At 48.2% G+C, this 25,595-nt stretch overlaps 1 protein-coding gene across 2 annotated transcripts; it reads left to right on the top strand.

The window, feature by feature from the left end:
• Nucleotides 1-277: 277 nt before the first annotated feature.
• On the top strand, nucleotides 278-25,595 carry LOC103297297 (rho guanine nucleotide exchange factor 5). 2 transcript variants are annotated; one of them, XM_054726129.1, is made up of 15 exons: nucleotides 278-359; nucleotides 7,277-10,388; nucleotides 10,937-10,994; nucleotides 11,409-11,473; nucleotides 11,687-11,940; nucleotides 14,261-14,421; nucleotides 14,947-15,099; nucleotides 15,392-15,521; nucleotides 15,783-15,857; nucleotides 16,233-16,322; nucleotides 18,285-18,442; nucleotides 19,056-19,217; nucleotides 20,636-20,706; nucleotides 22,655-22,759; nucleotides 23,439-25,595. In XM_054726129.1, the coding sequence occupies exons 2-15, from the start codon at nucleotides 7,289-7,291 to the stop codon at nucleotides 23,594-23,596; spliced, it is 4,740 nt and encodes a 1,579-aa protein (XP_054582104.1). In that variant the 5' UTR covers nucleotides 278-359; nucleotides 7,277-7,288; the 3' UTR covers nucleotides 23,597-25,595. The 2 variants fall into 2 exon arrangements, with proteins under 2 accessions (XP_054582104.1, XP_054582103.1); XM_054726128.1 differs by having other exon boundaries at nucleotides 18,285-18,490.

Here is a 25,595-nt window from a genome sequence, read left to right as displayed (position 1 = left end):
TCCCCCTCCCCCCGCCTCCGGTCACTCGTGCCGGCCGCTGTCCCTGGCCCAGCAGCCAGCCCTCTGCGCCGGGCTCCCCTCCAGGTCGCCACTTCCCAGCTGTGACGCGGGAGATTCTTTCACACCAATGGGGCCGCGGTGCAGCCGGGCCCTGCCCCTCCCCCAGGAAGGTGTGTCCCTGGTTTCCTCACCTGAAACTTCCTAGGAGAACCAGGTCCCTCCCTCCGGCCGGGCGGGGAGGGGCGGGCGCGGGCGCGGGTGGGGCGGCTGTGGCGTCCAGGGCCTGTGCTGGGGACGGCCGGCCGGCGCCTGGGACCCGGAGGGACTCTGGTGCCGGGACAGCATGTGACACTGCCCAGGTGGGTGCCCGCCTCCCTCGCAGCTCCTGGCTCTGGGCTGGCGGCTGTAGAGTCCTGGCGGAGGTAAGGGAGGGTCGGCCAGGACGGGAAACTAGGCCTTTACCCTGGGGCCAGCCCCAGCCCGGTCCCAGGGCGCAGGCTCCGGAAATGGGGGGCTGGGCAGATGGGCAGAGTTTGGGGCGTGTGACTGAGTATCTTGGTCAGGAAGGGGAGGGAAGCTGGAGGAAATGCTCTTGCCTGAAAAATTCGCTTCCGGCCTGGCCCCTTCCTTGGATCTGGGCACCCTGCCCCCAGATGTTCTCCAGGCCAATAATAGGACTCTTCCAAGTTTTGGCCCTGGGGAAAGCTGACCCTATAATAAGGGATAACTGAGACTCGGTTTGTGGAACGTATTCCCCACCTGTGGATGTCTTATTGTCTCCTTTTTCTTAACTAGGCCTGGGCCTTCCTTCACTTACCTTCCTATGGATTCGCACACTGTGTATGTCTCCATACTTGCCTTTCCCTTGCTAGCCAAGGTACTTTCACCTGTAAAAATGACTCCTGCCCTGGCCCCCTTCTCTGGTTCCCCATATCTGGGGAGTCCCTCCAAAGTTTCCTGTCAAGCACAGTTTGCATTCTCAACTTGGGGAGGTGGGAAGGGAGCTGTGTATAGTTGGGCTTGGGGCTGTCCTTCTGAGCATCATTTAAAATTGCCGTCAGCAAGACTGTCCTCAGAGAGCTAGTCCTGATGCCAGTTCAGCTGTCCTGACCTAGTTCAGATGTCAGTCCCTTCTCCCCTTCCTGGATCTTGGATTCCCAAGACAGGTTTGCCCTTCTGTCTACCAAAGTGAACTCTGGCCAGGACTCTTGTCAGATTGAGGGAGAGGGGTGTGTCAGACAGACAAGGGAGAGAGGGTGGCTTTCTTTTCTAGCTTCTTCCCTCTTTTGCTTCCCCCATGCCATTCTAAGGCCCTGCATCCTTGGCCTACTCCAGAAATCCCAGCTTCTAGCTCAACAGCTCCCGATGTGGCCTTTCAGACTTCCTGTTTTAGCTACGCCAGAGTGTGAAGAAGAGACTGGCCTAGATCCTCGCAAAACGGGAATCATTTGTTAACCAGTCTGTGGGCCTGAAACTGAAGCCATGTCTACTGAGGGGATTCTTGGGGGTTGGGGTTGGGAGGAGGAAGGACGTAGGTGTCAATTTTGAGTGAGACTGTCTGGCAGGAGGAATGTATGTCATTATCCTGGTAGGGAAGAGAGAGAGGTCAGGAGGTGTGCAAAGGTATCCCTCTTACCAAAAGAAAACAGTGATTCAAAACATAGTCAAGAGTCTTCATGTCCTAGGGGTCCCAAGAGTATATGGCTGACCACAGTGTGGTCTGTCTGAGGTTGTCTGTGGCCACATCAAGCACGGTGTCTGTGGGATAGACAAGAAGATGTCATTTGTGGTGTCTGGAGTGGTCAGTCACTGTGGTGTGGACAAGAATGGGCCACTCACAGGCCATGGATTGAACAAGAACAGTGTTACTCAAATGTCAAGTAGCTTACAGCATTTGGTGTAGACAGGGTAAATCACTCACTGTGTCTGTGAAGTGAACAGGAGCTGGTGGTGGGCAAGAACAAGGTCACCCTTCAGGGGCTCTACTAAGGACACAAAGAGGTCACTCACACATAATCTGTGTGGATGGCGGGGGGGCCACAGTGGGCTTGTGGGGCCTGTCAGCATTGCCACTGGTGATGTTCTGTGCGGGCCCATGTGGTCTGCAGGGCAGTGGAGGCTGTGATATTCTCAGACATTAGGAATAGATAAGAGATGGTTGTTATAGTTTTCACTGGGGTGGTGGGGCTTTTCTAAAGTGGATAGAGCACAGGTCTTTGCAGTTAGTGGTCCAGATTGCTACTCTAATTTTTATATCTGTCTTGCATTGGGGGCAATAATGTCAAACACTGATAAAGGATATCTATGTGGGAGTCTCAGTTTCTATATTAAAAAAAAAAAAAACACAAAAAAACAAAAGTGATTTGGGTGTATTTTCCTAAGATAAGTAGTAGTGTAGACAATGTAGTATGAATACAGAAGTGCTGCAATCTCAAGTATTTTAGTGATTTGTGGTGTGGATCAGAATATTTGAAACTGCCATTGCTGGAAAATCCAGGAAACAGATACTTAGAAGTACACATAGCAGGCAGCATGGGTTCGAAGGAGAAGCAGCAGTGTGATGGAGGTGGGTGGTGGTGAGGGGGCTGTCTTTGAAACAGTGTTATGTCTGCACACTAGAAATGGACAAGAGCTAAGGTGTTTGGGGCTCCAAGGGAGATACTGAGCTCTGTCATACACTGTGTTAACGGGGTGACTTGCGGATTTGTCTTGAAAGAAATCATAGGTGGGATAGGGTCAGCAGATGCAACATGTGTCTGGTCTGGAAGGTGCCATGCTCTATCTGTCTGTGCTCAGTTACTGAGCTTTGCCCCCATAGAGAAGGGGGTGAAGAGGCAACTGTAACAATGGGCAGTGCAAAAACTCTCTCCTGATGTCTTTATGTGCAGATTCCCTAGAGCTTTGTCATGTTGTAGGTTTGTGGTGCTGATTATAATAGGATTACAATAGGACAGGATCAAGTATAGGGAATGGTGTCTGAGCTGGTGACCACCAATATTTCCAAATGGATAGATTGTGTTAGAAATACTGTCAATGTGGTTGTAGGAGGCACACGTGCGTTGTGTCACTAGTATGGAACTGAAGATGTCCAGGTAGCCCATGGTGCATACAGATGCACCTAAATATAGCAGAAACACACATATTTTTAGAAACTTTGTTTTGTTTTGAGGACATGGCAGTGTATATGGGTATAGGGCTAGGACAATACAGCTGTGGGTGAGGGGAGAGTACAGGTTTAGTTACACTAATCCCTTAGGCAGGTAGGAGCCAAGATTCATAAAGTGTTTATGTTGAGCAAGTATATTATTTAACACTAGAGGCCCGGTACATGAAATTCATGCACTCAGGGAGGTCCCTCAGCCTGGCCCACACCCTCTCACAGTCCGGGAGCCCTCGGGGGATGTCGGACTGATGGCTTAGGACTGCTCTCTGGGGGGCGCTTGCCTAAGCCGTCAGTCTGACATCTTTAGCACTGCTGTGGAAGCAGGAGAAGCTCCCACCACTGCCGCTGTGCTCGCCAGCCATGAGCCCAGCTTCTGGCTGAGCAGCACTCCCCCTGTGGGAGCACACTGACCACCAGGGGGCAGCTCCTGCATTGAGCGTCGGCCCCCTGGTGGTCAGTGCATGTCATAGCGACTGGTCATTTTGCCATTTGGTCAATTTGCATATTAGCCTTTTATTATATAGGATGTGGTTGAGAGAATAGGGTCACATCACAGTATCAACCATAGTGATTATAGTATTTTGTCCTTAGGGCTAGACATAGGGAGCAAATCTTACACTGTATCAATTAACTGGAAAAGGATATAAAAGCCCTTCTACACAATTATGCTTATGTTAGACATGGTGGCTCTTTGCCCTGTATAGATGGTATTTGTGTCTATGGGGTGGCCAGGAACTTGTTACATACTTATCACACCTGCAGGGTGTTTGGGGACCTGCTTGTTTAGTTATGTTAGTCCCTACTGTGTAGAAACTGCAAGGGTGGCTCATTTTGTGTGTGTGTGTGTGTGTGTGTGTGCGCGCGCGCGCACATGCATGTACATGCATGTGGATGGGTGCTTGTGTAAGCATGTGCACAAGTGCAATACCTTAGCAGGACAGAGGACATTTTGGGTGGTGGGCTTCACTTTAAGCCCAGACCAGACAAGGAGGGTGCAGGTCCAGGTGTACCTGTGGGTTCCATAGGCCCCCGAGGTCTTTCCAGGCTGGTGACCTTCCAGCTTTCTTACCCCTGAACTTCTAGTTGCTTATAGTTGAGTTGTCAGAAGACCTTTGTTTGAGTTCACCTATACCAATTGCTTATGTGAGCAAGTGTCAGAGTATCTGACCTTTAGGTTCCTCATTTAACTTAAGCAGTTTTCTGTCTGAAGGTCCTTCCAGCTCAGAAGTCCTGTATTTCTCTCTTACACTTATTCTCTCTCTCATCAACCATAATTACAAGCCCTAACATTTTTATGACCCTTACATTTAACAATGCACTTTTTATACCATCTTACTTAATTTTCATTAGAATTCCTTACAAAGAAAATATCTCTCCCTTATATAAAGATAAGAAAATGGGTGTTTAAGTGATTTTCACAACTGCTTTAAAATTAGCAAGATAACAAAAAGGCATAACTGGAAATTGAACAGCACTCTTTTACTTCTGCATTCTTCCTTCCTCCATCATCCACGCAATAAATCTTTGTTGAGGGCCAACTAAGCTTCAGGCAGAGGGGGCTGAGCAGTTAACATTGCAGTTTTTGTGCCCTTATGAGAACAGACACTAAATATGTAACTCCAAGTGCAGTTGAGTGTGGGAGAGTAGAGGCTTCTCTGGGGTAGGAGCAGAGGATTCCAGGCCGAGGAGCAGCACTGAAGGCCTACAGGTGAGAGGGAGGTGAGCCAGAGGGATGAAGGCCAGTGGACTGAAGAGGGCGGGGGGGGAGGCAGGCAGAGGCCAGGTTGAGGAGGGTACATAACCCATGCTGGATATTTGTATTTCATCCCATTGGCAGTTAGAGGCTACTGAAGAATTTAAACTAGAAGTGGGGCTTTTGAGGCTCACTCAAGTGCCGGGTAGAGAATGCCTTGGGAAAAGGGTAAGAGAAGCTATGTGGAGGCCAGTGGCCAGGCTCTGCCCCAAGTGCAGGGGTCTGAGTGCGAGAGGACAGCAGCCTGCGCAGGGTCTAGTAGTGGATTTGGAGAGAAGAGGACAGACTTGAAGGTTACTGAGGAGCTGGGGTTAACAGGACTCGATGGCTAGATTAGATATGGGGAATATAGGCCAAGAGAGAAACAAGAATTTATTCGGTAATTTAAAAATATTTATTGAGCACTTAGTACAGGTCAGGTAATGAGCTATGTATAGATATTTGAGCAGGACAGATATAGTTCTTGATCTCAGGCCATTTACCACCTATTGTTTGAGATAGATGATAAATCAGAATACACACATCCTATATAATAAAAGCCTAATATGCTAAGTGTCCAGTCAGCCATTCAACCCATCAAAGTGTAATATGTTAATGATATGCTAAGGTTGCTCAACCTCTCATTATGATGTGTACTGACCACCAGGAGGCAGACGCTCCGACCGGAGGTTAGCTTGCTGCTGGGGTCCGGCAGATCAGGACTGAGCGAGATGGGCCGAACACGCCCTGGAGCCCACCCGGGGTCCCTCCCTGGCTGGCCAACCTCCCACGTCCCTCCCCGGCCCCAATCGTGCACCAGTGGAGTCCCTCAGCCTGGCCTGAGCCATCTTGCAATCTGGGACCCCTAGGGGGAGATTGGAGAGGCCAGTTTCGGCTGAGGCTCTCCGATCTCCCCCTAGGGGTGCAGGCCAGGCTGAAGGACCTCACTGGTGCACGAATTTGTGCACCAGGCCTCTAGTAATTATATAATAATCATAATTGTGTAAATGCTACAGAGGAGAAGAAAAGTGCACTATAATTGATAAGTGCTACAAAGAGAAGCACAGTAACGTAGTTAGAGGATTGGGGAAAATGTAAGAGGTTAAATCGGTAAGTTGTAGGCTACAGATAACAAGAAAGAGAGTATTTCTAATGTCGGTAGTGTAAAAACTGACAGGAACCTCCAAAATAAGCATTCATAGAGTCTCCTTTGGAGTTAACAACTAGGAGATTGTAGGAGATGCAGGCGAGATGTGAGGCTGTGAGGATAGCAGGTATGAGCAACTCTTTACAGGTTAGAAAAATGAGAAAGGCATGGACATGCTTAAATGCTGGCGGGATGATTCTAGCAGAGGTGACGGTGAGAGCAAGGTCACCCTTAGCATAGGGTCCCTGAGAAGGAAGTCTGAAGAAGGTGGTGCTTTGAGAGAAGGGACGCCTGCCCTGTCGGAGGAGGAAAGATGGAGAGAGCAAAACGCAGGTCTCTCTGAGTTGCAAGAAACTGGAGCAGTTCCTTTCCTTTGGTTTCTCAATATTTTGCAAAGAATTTGCTGAAGTGAGAGCAGGGGTGGGAAGGTCAAGATTTTGACGAGTAATGAGAAGAGTTCACAAGGTTGTTGGAGAGAAAGAGAAAGATAATGAGAGTAACACAGTTTTATGGACCTACTTGAAGCAGGTAACCTCGGTATCCCTTCAGTTCTAATCTAACAAGTCATTCTGCTTTATGACAGCTGCCTCTCTAATTGAAAACAAAATTGTTAATTAGTTACAGGGCTGTGCTAGACACTATGAAAAATGAGATGAGCACAGTCCAGACCCTGTATAAAGGCGATTACACTACACTTAGCCTTGGACATGGGTTATAATGACCAGACCTATTTTAATCCCCATCAGCAGGTGACGAGGAAGGTCCCCCTGAAACACTGCTTCTTGTGCAGTTAGACCTTGGGTGTGTCGCTCAGTGTCTGGGAGTTACATAGGACTGAGTCACTCTTGATGTCCAGAGAGTAGACAGGGAGAAACAATATGACATAATACCATCCAGGAGGAATGACCATTAGGGAACTTGGCACTCTGACAATGAAGCTCTAATTCACTTACTATCTTTCTCTCCCACAAGACTGCAGGCCCCATGAGGACATATCTCCTTCACTACCGAATGCCCCCCACTTGAAAGGGTCACTTGCTAAGTACTTATTACATGAGCAAATAAGTGACAAGTTTTATAGAGGCTATTGCTTATTTTGTTGAGTACCTTTTGTCTCAAAGAATGAGTCTATGGAGAACCGAAGAAATGTCCCACTCTTGTTCTTCATGGTCTGCCCCTCTGATAGGTAAAAGCAGAAGAGGTGATAGAAACTTTGTCTTTTATTCCTCTTTAGGATTCAGCCCCGATGGAGGCTGCGGAGCCCCGGAGTGGAGCACCGGCTCCCATTCCTGCTGTAGCAGAATTCAGTGTTATCCCTGAAGCTCTCATGAGAAGCAGCCAGCCCCTTGCCGTGGGGCCCAAAGCTCAGGAAGGCCGGGACCCATCCTATACGTGGGCAGAGGAACGCAGACTCTGGGAGACCCAGCAGAGAGATGTAAGAGATGTGAATGACCGTGCAACTGAGAGTATGACATCTTTCCCCAAGGAAGCCCCTTCGGATGTGGAGACCAAGCAGGAAAACCTTATGACTGAGGCCTGGGACACCCCAGAGTGCCAGGAGGCAGTGCCCGGGAGCCTGGCAGACAGACAGGCAAGGACACCAGCTCCTCCAGAGCACTGGGCCTGCCCTGTCCAGGGTAAACTTCTGGACATGGCCCCACTATGCAGCGAACTGCGCAGCAGATTGGAGGTGGAATTCAGGCCAGAATTCCCTTCTTTGATGTTGGGGACTGGACAAGCAGCAGAGAAAGAGGAAGCTTCTCCAGATGCCTCTGCTTGGGCCAGATGTTCATCTTCCTGTGAAGAGCACCTTGTAGAGACCGACTTGCTGCAGGAGTCTGAAAGTGGGACTGCCAGGCAGGGCGAAGAGCTGCAGGAAAGTCCAGGGAAAGAAAGGCTTGTGTGTCCCCAGGAAGCCAAGGGTCTGGAGGTGCAGGGACAAGAAGAGAGGGAGGCTGTGTGTTCTGAGGGGCTTCTAGCGGAGCAGGAACAGATAGGGGAGCAGGTTAATGGTACACAGGGAGGACAGAGGCAAACACAGGGACAGATGCAAGATGATATGGTGCTTGCAAAACAAGGAGAAAGGGAGGGGCCTAATGAGGAATTGGGAGGTGTAAATTGTGATGAGTGGGAGGGAAGGACTCAGGGCCAGGAAGATCTGGAAGTGGGTGAAGAGAGGAAGAGGGAGGTGAGGGGGCCTGAGGAGAGTAGGGTGGGTGCTCAGTACCAGGAGTATCAAAGCTCAGCCAGGAGGTCAGTGAATGTACCTGGAAGGCAAGAACATCAAGGTCTGCCAGGGACACTGATGTCGGAGGAGGAGGCAGAAGATTGGGATGGGGCTGCACTGGGGGGAGTGGGAGGAGAGAAGATTGCAGAGGAGGGGGAAGAGCATGATGGTCTTCCCACACTGGCCCCCAAGGTTTATTCTTCTTGTGACTTGTTCCCAGATGCTTGTAATGCCAGGATTCCTGGTTCTCAGACAGAGTTGAGGGCTGAGGAGCTTTGTCCCATAGCTCAGACTCCTACCTTGGAGCCAATAGGATGTTCCTGTCAGTCCAATCCTTCACCTAGCTTCTTTCCTGCTGGGGGGTCACCTCAAGAAATAGCTCAGGACCCCCAGCCAGAAGGTTCCCAGCTGGGGACAGGGACAGCATCCAGTGGGAGGCCCCAGGTGGCCTCAGCCAGTGCACCTGAGACGTCTCCAAACTCACCAGATTCAGCTCCCTCCACATCTGCCAAAGTCTCCCCCAGCAGAGCCACCTTGCCAGCTGCCAGCCCCCCGATTGCCATCCCTAGGACAAAAGCCTCTCTGGCTGCATATTCTCCAGAAACCACCAGGGCCTCTTTCTCCACCGACATCCCATCTGCCTGTGGGGCTTCTGAGACTCTCCTGGCGGCCCTCCCCGGCTCCCCCTCTGCAGAGGCTACCATGGACCCACATGGCAGCTCCAATGGGGCCAGTCCTCAAAGCCCCCTAGCTGACTTCTCAGGGGCCATTCAGCACCCATGGAGCAACTCCTTCCCGGGCTCTCACAGGACACAGCTGACTCCGGACCTGGTGGGACGATCACTTTCCTTCTCTCATTCAGAGTTGCCTCAGAGACCTCCCAAACCTGCCATCCATGTCTCTGTGATCCCAAGAAGGGACAGGAAAAGCAGTAGGGACTGCAGCGTTATTCCAGAATTCCCTAGTTCATTGTCCACTCTGGGGCATGACTCTGGAGGTTTCACCTCTGATCCACACAGGCCCAGCAGTCCCCACAGCAGCCAGCCATGGGGCTCCCCACATAATTCAGCCTTTGCCCCAGGGTCTCCTGTATATGGCTCTTCACCGCCTCCTGTCTTCGTAGATATGAGGCTGCATGAACCTCCACCTCCTGCTCCTCCAAAGAAGAGGCACGTCCACCCCTCTGCGGTGGAGAGAGACAGCCATCTCAGTGCAGCGGTCCCCACGCTGAGGCACTGTAGCTACCCTCCATTGGCCCTAAGTTCAGGGCTATGTGGACCCCCCAAAGTTCCACTTCCTGAAATTCCTGACCCCCATGTGGCAAGGCAATACCGACCTCTGCCCTCTACTCCAGACGACTCCCACCATAGTCAGACTTCTTTCTCCCAACGGCTGAGATACAACAAGCCATTACCCCCAACTCCTGATGTGTTTCAGCCCCACCATTCTCCCGTTTCTCATAATAGCCCAAGGATCTACAGGCCTCTACCCCCTCTTCCTGTCACAAATCCCCTCACCGAACCACCACCATTACCCCCGAAGGCCAGAGGGAGGAACAAGAGCATTCAGGGAGCACTCACGAATTCAGGGAGTCAAGCCAAGCCAAGGCCTGTTGGTCAAGAGTGGGCAGTATCCAGTCCCCACTCTGGAGGACGTACCTCCTGGCCCCCAGCCATGGGCAGATCAACAGACTCTTTGGCTTCCACCAGTAGGAGAAAGAGTGAGATATCCCCTGACATTGCTTTCAGCAACATGACGAGCCTTCCAAGTCCCTCTTCCCCAACCACCCCCTGGACTGTGGGTCTCCAGGAACCCACCTCTGAACCAGGGCTCTCAGAAGAGTCAGAAGCCCCTGCCAAAGGATCTTTGAGAAGAACGGACCCTCAGGAAGGAGCCAATGGCCTGAGGAGGTCGGATGTAGGTCGAGCAAGGCAGACTGAAAAACCCAGCCATCCCCACCTGGAGAAGGCATCCAGCTGGCCCCACAGGCGGGACCCAGGGAGACCACCGCAGGGCAGTGGTGGACAGGCTGCCATCTCGGATGAGGGCTCCACTAAGCACAAGGGCTGGCATCGGCAAGGCCTGCGCAGACCTTCCATCTTACCTGAAGGCTCTTCAGGTGAGCAAAGAGCACTCATCAGACCAAGCTTTCTGTAGCTCTTACCACCTCATCCATCTTCTGTCCCCAGGGCTCCTCCTATTCCCCCTGCTGGCTTCAATCACCCACATATACAACCCCAACACAGAGGGAAGCCTTTGGAAGCCTCTGAGCTCACTGTGATGCTCTTCCTTCTCCTTCCCTGCATCTCCATCTGTCACCCAACCATGGTGTTTTTATGTTGTGTATCACTTTTCCTAAGGTTTTTCTGGACACTCTTTTCCACCCCCAAACACACTCCACTTTCCATTTACCAGCACCTCTTGATGTCCTCCTCGTAGTAGAGAAGACATTCTCTCCTTGTCCAATTTACGTTCTGACATGAGGGATGTGTTCATACCTCCTAGTAGTGTCATATGCTTTCTATTTTGGCATTTCCCTCACAGATTCCCAGATGAGCCTTTTTCCCCCCTCCCCACGTGCCTACATCTCTTACTCTTCCATCTTACCTTCTTCGGCTATCTCTGAATGTTCCTATGAACAGTTACTTCATCCATTTCTCTTTTCAGATACAAGAGGCCCAGCCACAGAAAAGCCTCCTGGCCCTTCAGACACCATTGTTTTTCGGTGAGTCATTCTCTCTCCCAACAAGCACAATTATACTCTCTTTTCTTAGGATACTGAGATTTCTATTAGTTGACACGGGTTCTGGGACCCTGTCTCTTCCAGAGGGAAGTAGAGGAAGAGACAGACCCCAGGATACCAGGGTAGGGAGCCCTTTGATCTACCTGATTTTGTTACCTAAGTCTTAATTTTCCATCCTCCTAGGCCCTTTGGCCATGAGCTAAAACCCCTGTAAAGATTCAACATGACATTCAAGAAAGCTCCAAACTACCCCAAAGTGGGTCAGGGGACTTGGCCCTGACATCCCAGCACACGTCCCGGAGGTTAGAGGTTAGAGACTACCCTGTCTATAGTCCCCTGGGGCTCCTCGGTATCTAAGGGCCAGCAAGCACCCCAGAGCCCTTCTTTGCTCCACAGGGAGAAAAAGCCAAAGGAGGTGATGGGAGGCTTTTCAAGACGCTGCTCAAAGCTCATCAACTCCTGTGAGTATATTGAAACAGAACTATGGATGCACATAGGTGTTGTGCCCAAGACTGGGGATGGGCTTATGGCTGCCAGCAGCGGGTGGAGACACCTACAGGAAGAGAAAACTGCCAGGAGAGCCAGAGGAGGTCTGGTGGCTTCTATCTGTCTCTGTGCCTAATTGCCTTATCTCCCTAATTCTCTCCCTCTCCCACGCTGATTCACCCCCACAGCCCAGCTGCTTTACCAGGAGTACAGCGATGTGGTTCTGAACAAGGAGATTCAGAGCCAGCAGCGGCTGGACAGCTTGGCAGAGGCCTCTGGGCCCGCCTCCCCCCGGCAGCCCCGAAAGGTCCTGGTGTCCTCAGAGTCTTACCTGCAGCGCCTCTCCATGGCCTCCAGGAGCTCCCTCTGGCAGGAGATCCCTGTGGTGCGCAATAGCACTGTGCTGCTCTCCATGACCCATGAAGACCAAAAACTTCAAGAGGTACCCAAAAGGGCAGGGTGGGGCAGGGGAGAGGGATGCAGGAAGGGAGGCTCACATCCTTATCTCCTCATCACTACCACCTCCACCACCACCACCTCCACCATCACCACACACTCATGCATCCCACACTGTCAGCCATCTCCACTCCAATGGACTTCAATTGCTCTCTGAAGAACACTCGCCTGCCTCTCCACCTCTTTCTGCCATGGCCATTTACTGCTACCTGGTATTGGTTCAGACACATACAAAGTGGCCATGTGTAGAATTAACCCTTTGCACTCGCTTGCTTTTTTCTCAAGCTGCTACCGATGCTAACCGTGTCGAGTCACACTCGACATCCGAGTGCAAAAGGTTAATCCCATCACTAGTGCTTCAGGCTAGACTGATTTCCATCTTGAACCATGGTTTCAAGCTCCGCTAAAGATTGTTACTTCAACCAAGGCACACCAGGGGCTTTCTGTTGTGTCCCTTGAAGGCTGAGTGCCCCTTGTGGCTGTCCTATGGTCCATTGGACTTATAGAGGCTTTTGAATGACCATCAGTCTCTGCTTGGTCCTTAGCCCCAATAGCAAGACTAGTAGAGGCTGTGTGTCTGATATTACCATGAATGGGTTTTATCTGGAGAGCTTCACTGATAACCAGTCTGGGATAAACCTTTCTTCCCAGGAAGATAATATAGTACAATGAAAAGTTTTCCTGGAATAATGTCTAAGCATTAAGGTTTCAGAATAAATGACCTGGAAGCGCACTTTAATGTTTGCCAGTTATTTAACTCTGGCCAAATTACTTGCTCTTTTTAAACTTCTGTTTCCTCATTTGTAAAATTGCATTGCAAAGAGGTACTGGGAGAGTTAAAAAAAAAAAAAAAAAAGGTAAGTTTCTAATATATAGTAATCATTCAAAACATGTTCATGACTTTAATTTCAAGTTAGGCCAACTCAGGTTTAAAGCCTTGCCTTGCCATTTGCTAGCTGTGTCACCTCAGGCAAGTTATATAATTGCTCAGTCCCAGTTTCCTCATCTAAAAATTGAAGATAATGAATACCTACCTTTCAGGGTTGCCACACGGTTTAAGTGAAATGACACGTATCTAGCTTTAAACAGAGTATGTGGCATATAGTTTGATACTTACTAGTGGCATACTCACCCCTTTCAGAAGCGGGAAGGAGAAACATTTGGGCCAGAAGGACTTACAGATAAACAATGCTTTTACCAAGTCAAACAGACAGATATAAATTTTAGGATTTTTGAAGCTCAGACTTGGGGGACCCTGTTCTGACCTCAACTTCCAAACTACCTGGAAGATATTTAGAAAATCACTTCTTTGCCCTGTGTTTGTGAATCAGACCCTGGGAGCTGGTTTGAACCCAGTTCCCTTTCAGCACCTCTAGCATCCTCACACGTCCACATGGCTCCTGGGCCAGCCGTCTCACATTTCTGAGAAAACAGGCCTCTGCACTTATAAACACATATTTCTTTCATAAAATAGCACTTCTAGGGCCTATAAGGTGCTTTCACTGACTCCATTTCTTCTGACTGTCACATGTTTGTGAGGTGGGGTCACTGTCCCTGCCTCAAAAGGCAAGAAAACAGGTTCAGAGAGATCAAATGAGCCACCCAAAGCCACATAGTCAGAATGTCAGGGCCAAGACACAGACACAAATGAATCTCTGAGTTCTCTGGCTCATTCTCCCAGTTACCCAACTCAAAAACTGAGGCATTAGCTGGGACTCTTCCTGCTCTTTTAGAGTCCATTTCTAGCAAATAACTAGGTCCTTCCCCGTGTCCCTCCTGAATAGTCCTGAAACTGGCCCCTTCCTACTCCCACGGCTATTTAGGCCTTCATCTCTCACCTGGACTTACTATGGCAGTTTCCTAACATGGCTCTCTTGCCCCTTCTAATCTTTTCTCCACACTGTGCTTAGAAACAACACATTGATGGTCAAGTTATTCCCCTACAGAGAGCCTCTTTTTGTTTTTCCATGGTATGAAGCCTACCAAACTCGTTTCCCTTGTTCACTTAACCCTTCCGACTGCCATGTTTGCCTCTCTGGCTTCCTCTCCTGCCCCTACTTTAGCACATGGTTCTGTAAACGTTCAGTGTAAGTTTCTGGAAAGCATCTTTCTCTATTACACCTCTGGGGCCTGCACACGTTCTCCCCTTGGCTTCGATGCACCTTCCCTCTCCCTGATATCAGGTTAGGTTTCGCTGTGACAGTGAGCGACAGAAGGATCTGTCTTGTTCACCACTCTACCCCTAAAACATACACCAGGAACTCAAAATGTGTTGTACATTAATCTTCCTCCTCCCCAACTCCTAGGCCAAATTTGAGCTGATTGTGTCAGAGGCTTCCTATCTGCGCAGCCTGAACATAGCTGTGGATCACTTCCAGCATTCAGCCCAGCTCCGGGCCATCCTTTCCAACCAAGACCAGCAGTGGCTCTTCTCTCGTCTACAGGACGTGCGTGATGTCAGTGCCACGTAAGACACCTCTTCTCCCAAATGCCACTCACTCCACCTCACTGTCTTTAGCCTATAAACCTTCAGTAGGTACCCTTTTCATTCTCAGAAGCCCTCTCACTGCTCCCTCCGAGATTCCCAATGGCTGTAGGGAGAGGAGGAAACAGAAGAGGACAGGGTGGTGGATGGATATAGAGCCATTGGTGGATGAACAAATTAATGAGAGATGCCTCCTGGGTTGAGTTTTGGATGCACTGTGGGTATGCAGTGCATTGGAGACAAGATTTGGGAAGCATCTAAAGGTAAGAAAACCAGAACATATTCCAGAAAAGACCAAGAAATGGAATATTAGGACCAGAGTGTTAGATCATGGGAAAACTAGGAGCAGCTTCAGAGAGAATGTGAGTGCAGAGCAAGGGGCACAGAGCAAAGGACAGAAGTTATTTACTAACAGAGAGATGTCACAAGATCAAGGTAGAGCAGGGCTCAGCCAGCTGCTCACTTGAGACCCACAGGTCTCATGAGACTTGTTTGAATATTGCGCAGGTTCCTTTCAGACCTGGAGGAGAACTTTGAGAACAACATCTTCACCTTCCACGTGTGTGATGTAGTCCTGAACCATGCCTCCCACTTCCGCCGGGTCTACCTGCCTTATGTCACCAACCAGACCTACCAGGAACGCACCTTCCAAACTCTGCTGTGAGACCTGAACCCCGTTCAGTCCCTGTGTGGGCCTGGTAGTGACCTTGCACCCAAACCTCCAACCCCTGACCCAGAGTGCTGTCACTTGAGCACATATTCTGTGCCCGTTCTGTGATCTCAGGCCCCAGTGCCTTCCAGATCACAGGCCCTCAACCATTAGGTCTCAGCCCTATGTCATTGGATCTCACCATCCTTCCCTGACCCACAAACATTCCACTGTGTCTCCACTCTGCATGCCTTCTCTGTGGCCCCCTGTTTCCCACCCTCCTTACCCACTGCTGTCTGACAGGAGCACCAACAGCAGCTTCCGTGAGGTCCTAGAGAAGCTGGAGAGTGACCCTGTCTGCCAGCGCCTGTCCCTCAAGTCCTTTCTGATCTTGCCATTCCAGCGCATCACCCGTCTCAAACTGCTGCTCCAGGTACACACCCCACCTGGGATTCTCCCCTCAACTCAAAAGGGTGATTTCAGGAAGTCCCACAACACAGAACTGGCCCTTCTGCACTGTCCTACACCCTGTGGACAAAGTGAGCAGTCTCCCCACTGCCCACACCCTTCTTTCTCAGGGTTAATTTGCTACTAATATTTTGTTTCTGGACCTCTCCTAATGGCCCACCCCCATCATCTCTTCCTGTTTTCCACCCTTCTTCCATCTGGCTGCTGTCTATTGTTTGTTCTATAGAACATTCTGAAGAGAACACAACCTGGCTCCTCAGAGGAAGCAGAGGCCACAAAGGCGCACCATGCCCTGGAGGAGGTAGGCACCCCCCAGTTCCCCTCACAGAGAAGTCTTCCCCTCCCCAGGTCCATGGTCACTGCGGATGGGATTGCCCATGCACCTCCTTCCCCCCTCCAAACCTCCCTCCGCACCCACAGCCTCCTCCCACCACGAGGACACTGCAGGCACTCTCCAGATTCCATCTTGCTTTCGCTCAGCCCAGGAATGTTGACCCTGTCATAGCAAATACACCAGAGTCCTGAAACATCACCTAGATATCACCTTCATGCAGGTCAAGCCTGGTGGAAAAGACTGTAGCTGTCACAACTACTGATTTCCAGATTTCTTTCAGGGCCTCAAAGGTCAAACCTCTAATAGTGCCCTTCCTCTTTCCTCACCCTGCTCTCCTGGCAGCTGATCCGAGACTGCAATAACAACGTCCAGAGAATGCGCCGGACAGAGGAGCTCATCTACCTGAGCCAGAAGATTGAGTTTGAATGCAAAGTGAGTGAGTCTTTGGCATGTCAGCAGGTCACCTGCTAACACAGAGCCCTCTGGCTCTCATTATGCTAGTCTCTAACCGCAGTCTGCATGCCTCTGTTCTGTCCTATTTCTGGGGTGCCTGAATGCCTACTTTATTCTCCATGATACCCCTTTAAGTGGAAAAGGGAAGATATAGACTGTGTGTATTACCTTTGATGGAAAAGTAGGAGGGTGCAAATCTGTACATGCATTTGCTTATAAAGAAACTGGGAGGAGACATAAGAAATAAAGTAAAGAGGTTACCTGAGGGGCATAGTGTGTACCTGAGAACTGGACAGATGAGAGAGAACTTACCAATTCAAATCTTTATAAAGATACAAGAGGCCCAGTGCATGGATTCGTGCACCAGTGGGGGTCCTTCGGCCTGGCCTGCGCCTTCTTGCAATCCTGGACACCTCGGGGAATGTCAGACTGCTGGTTTTGGCCTGATCCCACAGGCCAGGCTTCACTGGTGCACGAATCCATGCACTGGGCCTCTAGTATGCATATAAGGTCTTCGGTTAATCTCTTCCCGTCCTCCCTCCTCCCCCCTTCCCTCTGAGATTCATCAGTCTTTTCCATGTTTTCATGCCTATGCGTTGAGCATCTTCCCCCTGGTGGTCAGTGCGCGTCATAGCGAATGGTCGAATGGTTGAACAGTTGCTTAGGCTTTTATATACACCGAGTGGCCAGATTATTATGATCTCTGAACGCATAATAATCTGGCCACTCAGTATATCAGTGTGTGTGTGTGTGTGTATATGAGGCCTGGTGCATGAATTTGTGCATGGGTGGGGTGCAGCCAGCCTAGCCAGGGGGAGGGGACATGGGCGGTTGGCCAGCCTGCCTACTGGTCGAACTCTTGGTCAAGGGGACAATTTGCATATTAGCCTTTTATTATATAGGATATAAACTGAGTGGCCAGATTATTATGCGTTCAGAGATCATAATAATATGGCCACTCAGTGTATATACTAGAGGCTCGATGCACAAAATCCATGCAAGAGTAGGCCTTCCTTCCCCTGGCTACCGGCACCGGCTTTCCTCTGACACCCAGGACTTGGGCTTCCCTCCTGCTGCCAGCAGGCACCCGGGACCCAGGTTTTTCTCTAGCCACTGGCAAGCACCCAGGACCCGGGCTTCCCTTGCAACCCTGGCTTCGTCCAAAAGGACATCCGGTCTAATTAGCATGGTACACTTTTATTATTATAGATATGGGTATTTTTGGTGCTTCAACCAACCAATATTTTATCATCTCAAACTAGTGTAGCCCAAGCAATAAAAAATTGAAATAAATCTATGGCCAAGTCTCCCATCCAAATGCAAATCTACAATAGACATTCCACATTCAAATTCCAACTCAGAGCAGATGCCATTCTTATCTCCCCGAGAGGGAATACCTCTTATCCACATATCTATCTTAGTTTCTACCCTTATCTTTGCCCAAATTCCAGCTCCAAGCAGATTCTACCTTGTTCTCCTTAATCCCATTCCCACTTCTGATCCCAGCTACTCCTCTCATGTCTCTAGTTGTAATAAAAGAAAGAACAGATATCAGAACTGCCCAAATCTTTTAACTTCTAAGACACACACATAGTGTTCCCTGCCTTCTTCCACTACATGCCCTAATTGGGCTTTTCCATGCCTTCTTCAGTTCAGGTTTCTAGGGCCAAGCTTTCTTACATGGTCACTATTCGGTGTTGGACCACAGGTACCTTCCATTGCCTGAGTTATGGACATGGGAGCTGTACCATAGTACACGATGTTTGGTGGGTTAACAGGGAAGCAGAGTCTAAGGGGTGGGTATGAGCAAGAGGGAAAATGTGGAAGAGATGATTGTCAGTGGACCTTATGAGAAAGGGGCATGGTGAGGTAGGCAGGGCTAAAAGGGAGCCTCGTGCTTGATCTGTGACACTTCCTTCTCTGCCCTCCTCTGCCCTACAGATATTCCCACTCATTTCACAGTCACGCTGGCTGGTGAAGAGTGGTGAGCTGGCTGCCCTGGAGTCCAGTGTCTCCCCAGGGCTGCGAAGGAAACTGAACACACGTCCAGTCCACCTGCATCTCTTCAATGACTGTCTGTTGCTGTCTCGACCCCGAGAGTCAGTGATTGGAATGGGAGGCCAGAGCACAAGAGGAAAATGGGAGAGGCAAGAGGGGAGGACAGAAAGGGACAGAGAGGGGTCGTGTTCCTAGAGGAACCCTTCTCAATGGCCTAACCCATGGAGTCCAGATCATGGTATAGAGAAGAAAGAGAAAGATCCAAAGCAAAAACGGAGATCCCACCAAATATGCCACAAGATCACATGGCAAGACCTGTACCATATTACAGACACAGAGCAAAATGCAGCAAATTAGCTATCACTTTCCCAATCGGTCAGTTTGTGGCTTCTTTGGGCTAGGCTGAGCCGACTAGCCCAAAGATATTCAGCCAATTCCAGATCCTCAGAGTCTTAGAAAATTTATATTGGTTCTGTCTCTACAACTCTTTAAAGTGGTGAAGTATCCATGAGATTAGATATGTGGTTTACCAAGCTAGTGACACATACCTGGGGACTCTGGAGCTACCATCTTGAGAGTAAGCACCATCATATGGTTTTTATGAGAATTTTCAGGCTACCATATGCTAAGGACAAGGACTTGGGATCCTAAAATCTGAGGGTGGATGAAGTATGACAACTCTAGAATCTGGTTGAAAAGACTTGTATTTTGCAGGGGTGGCCGATTCCTGGTGTTTGACCACGCTCCCTTCTCCTCTATTCGGGGGGAAAAGTGTGAAATGAAGCTACATGGACCTCATAAAAACCTCTTCCGACTCTTCCTGCTGCACAATACGCAGGGCACCCAGGCCGAGTTCCTCTTCAGCACGGAGACTCAGTGAGATGGGGCTGTGCAGAGGAGCTGGGGGGAGGGAGACCTGGAAGCCGAGGAAAGAAGTGGGACCAAGGCAGGAAGTGTGTCCAGAAAATAGCCACGTCACTAAATAGTCCATGCTGGACTGGGGAGCATCCACAGAGAACCCCAAATTTCTGGAGCTAATAGGCACCCTCAGGAGATTGGGGTGGGTGAGGGTATAACTTCGCCACCAAGGCTTAGTATCTATTGTATTCCCTTTAATCTGGAATGACAAAGTCTGTGAGATACCAAAAAGAGATGGACCAATATGGCGTTACTAAAAGAGTCGGATTACTGACATCCACCAGTGAATGCCCATGTGTGCAAGCCAGAAATTCCTCAGTGCCCAAGGCTGGTGCATATGTGAGGTTCCATTGGCTTTCCTTGTTCCCACCTTCCAACACAGTCCTATGTTGAGCAGAAATCCATAGTGTTGAGAACTTCGATTTGCTCATCTTTTAAATAATAATAAAAATACATTTATACATAACATTTTGGAGAATATTAAAAATAATACCTATAAAATCTGGTACACTGTGCCAATAATAACGAACAGCTACAAAACTGTACCTATTATTGATGTTATAAAAGATATATGAAATCTTTCCTTTAAAAAGTTTGACATGTTACCTAATAGTCGGATCTTCATGTTTCAGACACTTTTCAGTTTTGTCCCTCGGAGGACATTTCAGGGTGGGATGAGTAGTGCTTGTTCACTTGTGGAACAGAGAGCCTGGTGCAGGAGTCTGTGTGCACAGTGTCACCTGCACTGAGTAGTCAGACACGGCTCCGTGTCCCTTACTTGGCACCTTGGGCAGCATCTTTCTGGAACAGTAACAGTGCCAGCTCTCAATTACTCCGGCATGTTTGGAAGCCAAGGCTAAGCTAATGCAAAAACCTTTAGATAATCACAAAATTAGGCTAGGAAGAAATTACATAAGAAAAATTAGGAGATACATCTCCCTGATCTAATTATGATCACAAGATGATTTTCATCTCTGAGACATTTAATAGGAGGGAGGCGGGCAGAGGAGTGTTAAGAATTATACAAAGTGACCAAGGGGATCTATACGGAGATGAACATTTTGCTTAGTACAATTTTCATAATGGAAAATCCACCTGTTTATAGCTGACATTTGACTTTATGCCCCCACTTGAAAGATACGAGATGCCACTGACAGAATAAACTTGGAAAGAGAAGGGGAAACATAAAGGGTGGCAAGACATGAACATACAGTTCAAGATCCTGTCATATTTCCTGCCAAGCAGAATCCCATTGACTTGCCCTAAATACCACTGAATTAGAAAGTCTTTCCACAGTCATGTCCGGTCCCCATCTCCTTCCTTGTCCCACACCCCAGAGCTGCAGCTGGAGCAATGACCCTCCTTTGTTTTCTCAGAAGTGAAAAGCTTCGATGGATCTCTGCCTTGGCCATGCCAAGAGAGGAGTTGGACCTTCAGGAGTGTTATGGTGAGTGAGGGAGAGAAAAATGGCAGCGTCTGAAGTCTCCTCTAGAGGCAGGAGTTTAGAGGGCTGGGTGGTAACTTGGAGAGGCTTCCATTTATTGCTTTTGTCCAGAATTTCATGGTAGAAGCTGGCCACTGGAGGTTAAACACCTGAGATGTATCTGCTTAAAACTGCCCACCGCCATGGCAATGCCGCAAACCCCATGCAATCCCTACTTGGGGCAGTAGTTTGCTCTTTTAAAATATTTGGCCCCTTAAGTCTATCCTGCCTTTTTTCAGGGGGGAGGGGAATTGGATGTTATCTGCTTGAAGGTCTCAGGGAAATGGAGAAAGTAGGGCTGGAGTGGGAGTTATGGGAAAATATCCAAACAGTAGTTTTGTCTTAAGCACTCCCCGCTCCTGTAGAGGATGACCTCTGCTCTTACCTCATGAGACCACTGCTCTTACCCCAGGCTTCCAGGTACTCACTGGTAGCCACAAACACACACAAATTATGAATGTGTCTGCATTCATGCTAAGACTGAAGTTATGGGTCTTCTATAAGCTCCATAGTAGTCCTTCACCAAGGATTCCCTAATCCGTATCCAAAAGGAGCTGAACTTCTAGGAAGACAGGACCTTTGGTGACTCAAACAAAAGAACAAACAAATACAAGGAAATCTGGAAAAGGAAGTAGGAGAGCCCGGTTGTAAAGTGAGTTCAGTTTACTTGTTCACTGTGTGATCATCTGCTGGGCTTCAGTTCTACAGGGTTGGTAAGGGAGGCAAGATAATTCCTCCTTCACTGTGACCCTGTGATGGTCTTAGGCTCTACAGCAGCGGTTCTCAACCTGTGGGTCATGACCACAGGTTGAGAACCGCTAGCAGGGTCACCTAAGACCATCGGAAAATGCAGATATTTACATTACGATTCATAACAGTAGCAAAATTACAGTTATGAAGTAGCAACAAAAATAATTTTATGGTTGGGGGTCACCACAACATGAGGAACTGTATTAAAGGGTCGCAGCATTAGAAAGGTTGAGAACCACTGCTTTAGAAGAAGTACAGATAACTAGGTGGTGTTCTGTTTTCTGAGGGCACTAGTACAGCCAGAAAAGTAGAACGAGCAATAAACCCATAGATGATGGAATGCTTGTGGGTCAAGAATACTATGAGGCTTGTTAACCTTGAGCTTCAAAACTGTAGGAATTTCCCCTGATTCACAAAAGTATAGAAATATAAAAAATCCAGAATTTCCTCAAGAATCTTCCTGATCAACCTAAGTCATGTACGTGGGAGGAAGCTGAAGCTGAAGGGGATTCAGTGCCTTCTTAGATCTGGAACCCGACTGGTTAAGTCTCTTCTAGGCCCATGTTGAGTAGCATGAAGAAAATAAAGAATGAGTCCCAGACTCAAGTTTTACAATCTAGTTGCAGACCCAGAACGCATACATAAAATAATAGGTAGAGGACAAATGGTCTGGCCTACATGAGCAGTTTTGAAGTTCAGTAATGATTTTCCATGATTGTTGATATGAGGTAGTGCATGCTCAACTCTGGGGTCTACTGGTGGCAATGTGAGGGGGATTCTCTCTCACTCTAATAAACTTGGCACTACTCGATCGTTTTCTCCTCAGACTCTGGAGGACTAAAGAGTCAGGAAAGCTTTCAGAGTGAAGATGGATCTGGAGTATTTGTAATAATGAGTCACTAAAGGTGTTCCCAATGTATTTCTCAATTCATCTTCCCCACAGAAATAGAATTTTTGATTCATTTGAATTCTGGTATTTGTATTTCCTTGTCAACCATTTCGTTTCCTGGTGGAAGATGAAGACTTTTCCAATAGTCTCTTTTGTCTCTTTCAAAAATGCAGACTTTCTCGATCCCAAGTCCTCCCAGCCTCCCCCTGGAATTCCTTCTCCCTGTTCCAGTCACTTGCCTTTCCTAACTTCCCTTCACACTCTTCTCTCCAGATTCCCCACAAGTGCAGTGCCTTCGAGCCTACAAACCCCGAGAAAATGATGAGTTGGCTTTGGAGAAGGCAGACGTGGTGATGGTGACTCAACAAAGCAGTGATGGTAAGAAGGAGAGTCCATGAGCAGTAGGCTAGCATTGGAGTTGGATGGAAGTATTCTCTTCCTAGGGCTTCTGTAACAAAGTACCACAAATTGGGTGGTGTAAAACAATGGAAATGTATTCTCTTGTGGTTTTGGAGGCCAGAAGTCCAAAATCAAAGTGTTGGCAGAGCCATACTCCTTCTATACAGCATCTAGGGAGGGTCCTTTCTTGCCTCTCCCAGCTTATGTAGCTCTAGGTATTCCTTTGCTTGTGGCAATGTATCCAATCTCTACCTTTGTCTTCCTTCTGTGTGTGTGCATGTGTGCCCAAATGTCTCTCTTTAAGGATACCAGTTACATTGGATTAATGGCCCACATTACTCAAGTATTACATCATCTTAACTTTACTAATTACATCTGTATCAACCCTATTCCAAATAAAGTCTCATTCTGAAGTACTTGGGGTTAGGACTTCAAAATATACTTTGGGGGAACACAATTCAACCCGTGAGAGTAGAGAAAGAACACTAAGGAGTAGGCCAGACCTAGAGCGGCCAGGTTGAGTGCATTGGGTGTCCCATACTCTGGGGGCTCGCCCATCCATTTAGCCTACGGTTCAGGAATGTGTTTGGAAAGGTGGTTCAGGGGAAATGATGTGTCTTCCAGATAATTTTTCTTCCTACCCATCTTGTGCCCATAGGCTGGCTGGAGGGCATGAGACTCTCAGATGGGGAGCGAGGCTGGTTTCCTGTGCAGCAGGTGGAGTTCATTTCCAACCCAGAGGTTCGTGCACGGAACCTGAAGGAAGCCCAGCGAGTCAAGACGGCCAAACTACAGTTGGTAGAACAACAGACCTAGCTATTCTCTGGAAGGACTTCCCTGAGCTTAAGGACAAGTTGTTCTTGGAGAGGGCTGGCCCTACAACCCTGCAACAGAGGTCTTCTGTGGACCAAGAACTAGACCTTCCGAGAGCCCAAGAACAAATTCCATCTACCAGTCGCTAGACACCCCGCTGCCCCCCGCCCCTCCACCGCCTCCATTTTTGTGCTTTGAGCTTGGTTGGGAATTCTGAGGTACTTTGCACCAGACTCTGGAAACATGTTCTCATAGGAAAAGGATCCAGTGGGGCCTACACGAAGGAACTATACTTCTTCTACCATTTAGTACTTAAGCATTCTCTTCCAGAGTGCAGATTCAGAGCTGGCCAGAGTATCCATCGTGGCTATGGTAAACAGAATCTGACTGCAGTCCACTAAAGGGAGATGTTAAAGAGGGATTAACATGTCAGCTGGGAGGGTCAACCTGGTGACCACTAAGGTATCTTCCAACCTAATGATTTTCCATGATTGTTGGTATGAGGTAGTGCATGCTCAACTCTGGGTCTACTGGTGGCAATGTGAGGGGGATTCTCTCTCACTCTAATAAACTTGGCACTACTCGAGCTTTTTCTCCTCAGACTCTGGAGCACTGAGTAGGGTTCCAGGAGGCTTCCAGGCTATTTGACTTCGGTGTCATGAAAGACCAAGATGGTACCTAGGCCATGGTGTCTGTTAACTCTTGCCTTATGACTCCTGAGAATTTAGGCATTTTCTCTACTTATAGCCTGAGAAGGAATTGATGGGTGATGAAAACCCTATTCATACTTTCCTTTTTTCCTGAACCTTAAGGTATAGGCTGGTTGGGTGAATTTGGAAATCCTACTCAGGCCATTAATGAGTTTATATTTTGACTTGAATTATCTTGAAGGTATCTTCCCAGTTGTTCCATCCTGTTTGTGAAAAGCAGTACAGTGTAATGGAAAGTGTCATAGGACCCAAGGCAAGAGACCCTTGCTCCAGTTACCACACTGCCATGATCCAGCCTATCCATGTCTCAGTCTCCTTAAATGTAAAATACAAGTTTGGATCAAGTAACTCTAAAGTCCCATCCAACTCTACAATCTATGATTGTCTAGCTCTGATCAGATCGCCTTTCTCAGCTGAAGAGCATCATACTTTACATTTTTTTCTCATATAGAGCCCTCACATAGCAACAGAATAGCCATATTTTAAAAAATATATACATATTTTTGTTGATTTCAGAGATGAAGGGAGAGGGACAGAGAGATAGAAACGTCGGTGATGTGAGAGAATCATTGATTGGCTGCCTCCTACACATCCTCCAGGGGGGATCAAGCCATAACCTGGGCATGTGCTCTGACCAGGAATCAAAACATGACCTCCTGGTTCGTAGGTCGACACTCAACCATTGAGCCATGCTGGCCGGACGACATAGCCATCTTTTAAGCTGTGTCATTATACTCCTTCCTTGACAGTGTACTCCTCTGCCTTATCTTTGGGAGGGCTCAAAAGTAAAACTGCATTGCAGCTTTGTACAAAGGTAAGAATACTACTACAGACTCTTGTCCTATACCCAGGGATTGATGATATGACATGATGCTATCACTTCTGATAACACATTTTGTTTTGAGTTCATCTAAAAATGTAAGTTAGCTTGCTTAATTGTTAGAAAAGTAATCCCTATCCTAATTAAGATTGGGCTAATAGTAATTTATCCTAACAGGTTGACACGACCAAACAATCTAAAATGGGAGGGCTTTAGAAAAGTTCTATTGAAGTTTCTCACTATTTTCATAAAGCCAACTTTTTATTAATATATGACATATTAATATGTATATATTACAACTAAGCTAACAACTGGTTTTTCTTAACAGCAATAACAATAATTATAACCCAAATTATTTGTTCAAACCAGTATTTGAATACTGGCCATATGACTCAAACAGAACCATATCCAACCTTATATTTTCCAGGAAAATTTTCCCAGAGAGGTGAAATATTAACTTCTGAATGATGTA

Source organism: Eptesicus fuscus, chromosome 14 (genome assembly GCF_027574615.1).
Source record: "Eptesicus fuscus isolate TK198812 chromosome 14, DD_ASM_mEF_20220401, whole genome shotgun sequence".
Taxonomy (NCBI): domain Eukaryota; kingdom Metazoa; phylum Chordata; class Mammalia; order Chiroptera; family Vespertilionidae; genus Eptesicus; species Eptesicus fuscus.
The sequence above is the reverse complement of the archived record's forward strand: the minus strand, read 5'-3'. Positions and strand labels throughout refer to the sequence as shown.

Coding starts and splice junctions, on each gene's coding strand:
- LOC103297297 (XM_054726128.1), top strand. CDS start 7,289: ATGGAGGCTGCGGAGCCCCGGAGTGGAGCACCGGCTCCCATTCCTGCT. Junction 19,218..20,635: donor CTCTTCAGCACGGAGACTCA/GTGAGATGGGGC, acceptor TTGTTTTCTCAG/AAGTGAAAAGCTTCGATGGA. Junction 22,760..23,438: donor GACTCAACAAAGCAGTGATG/GTAAGAAGGAGA, acceptor TTGTGCCCATAG/GCTGGCTGGAGGGCATGAGA.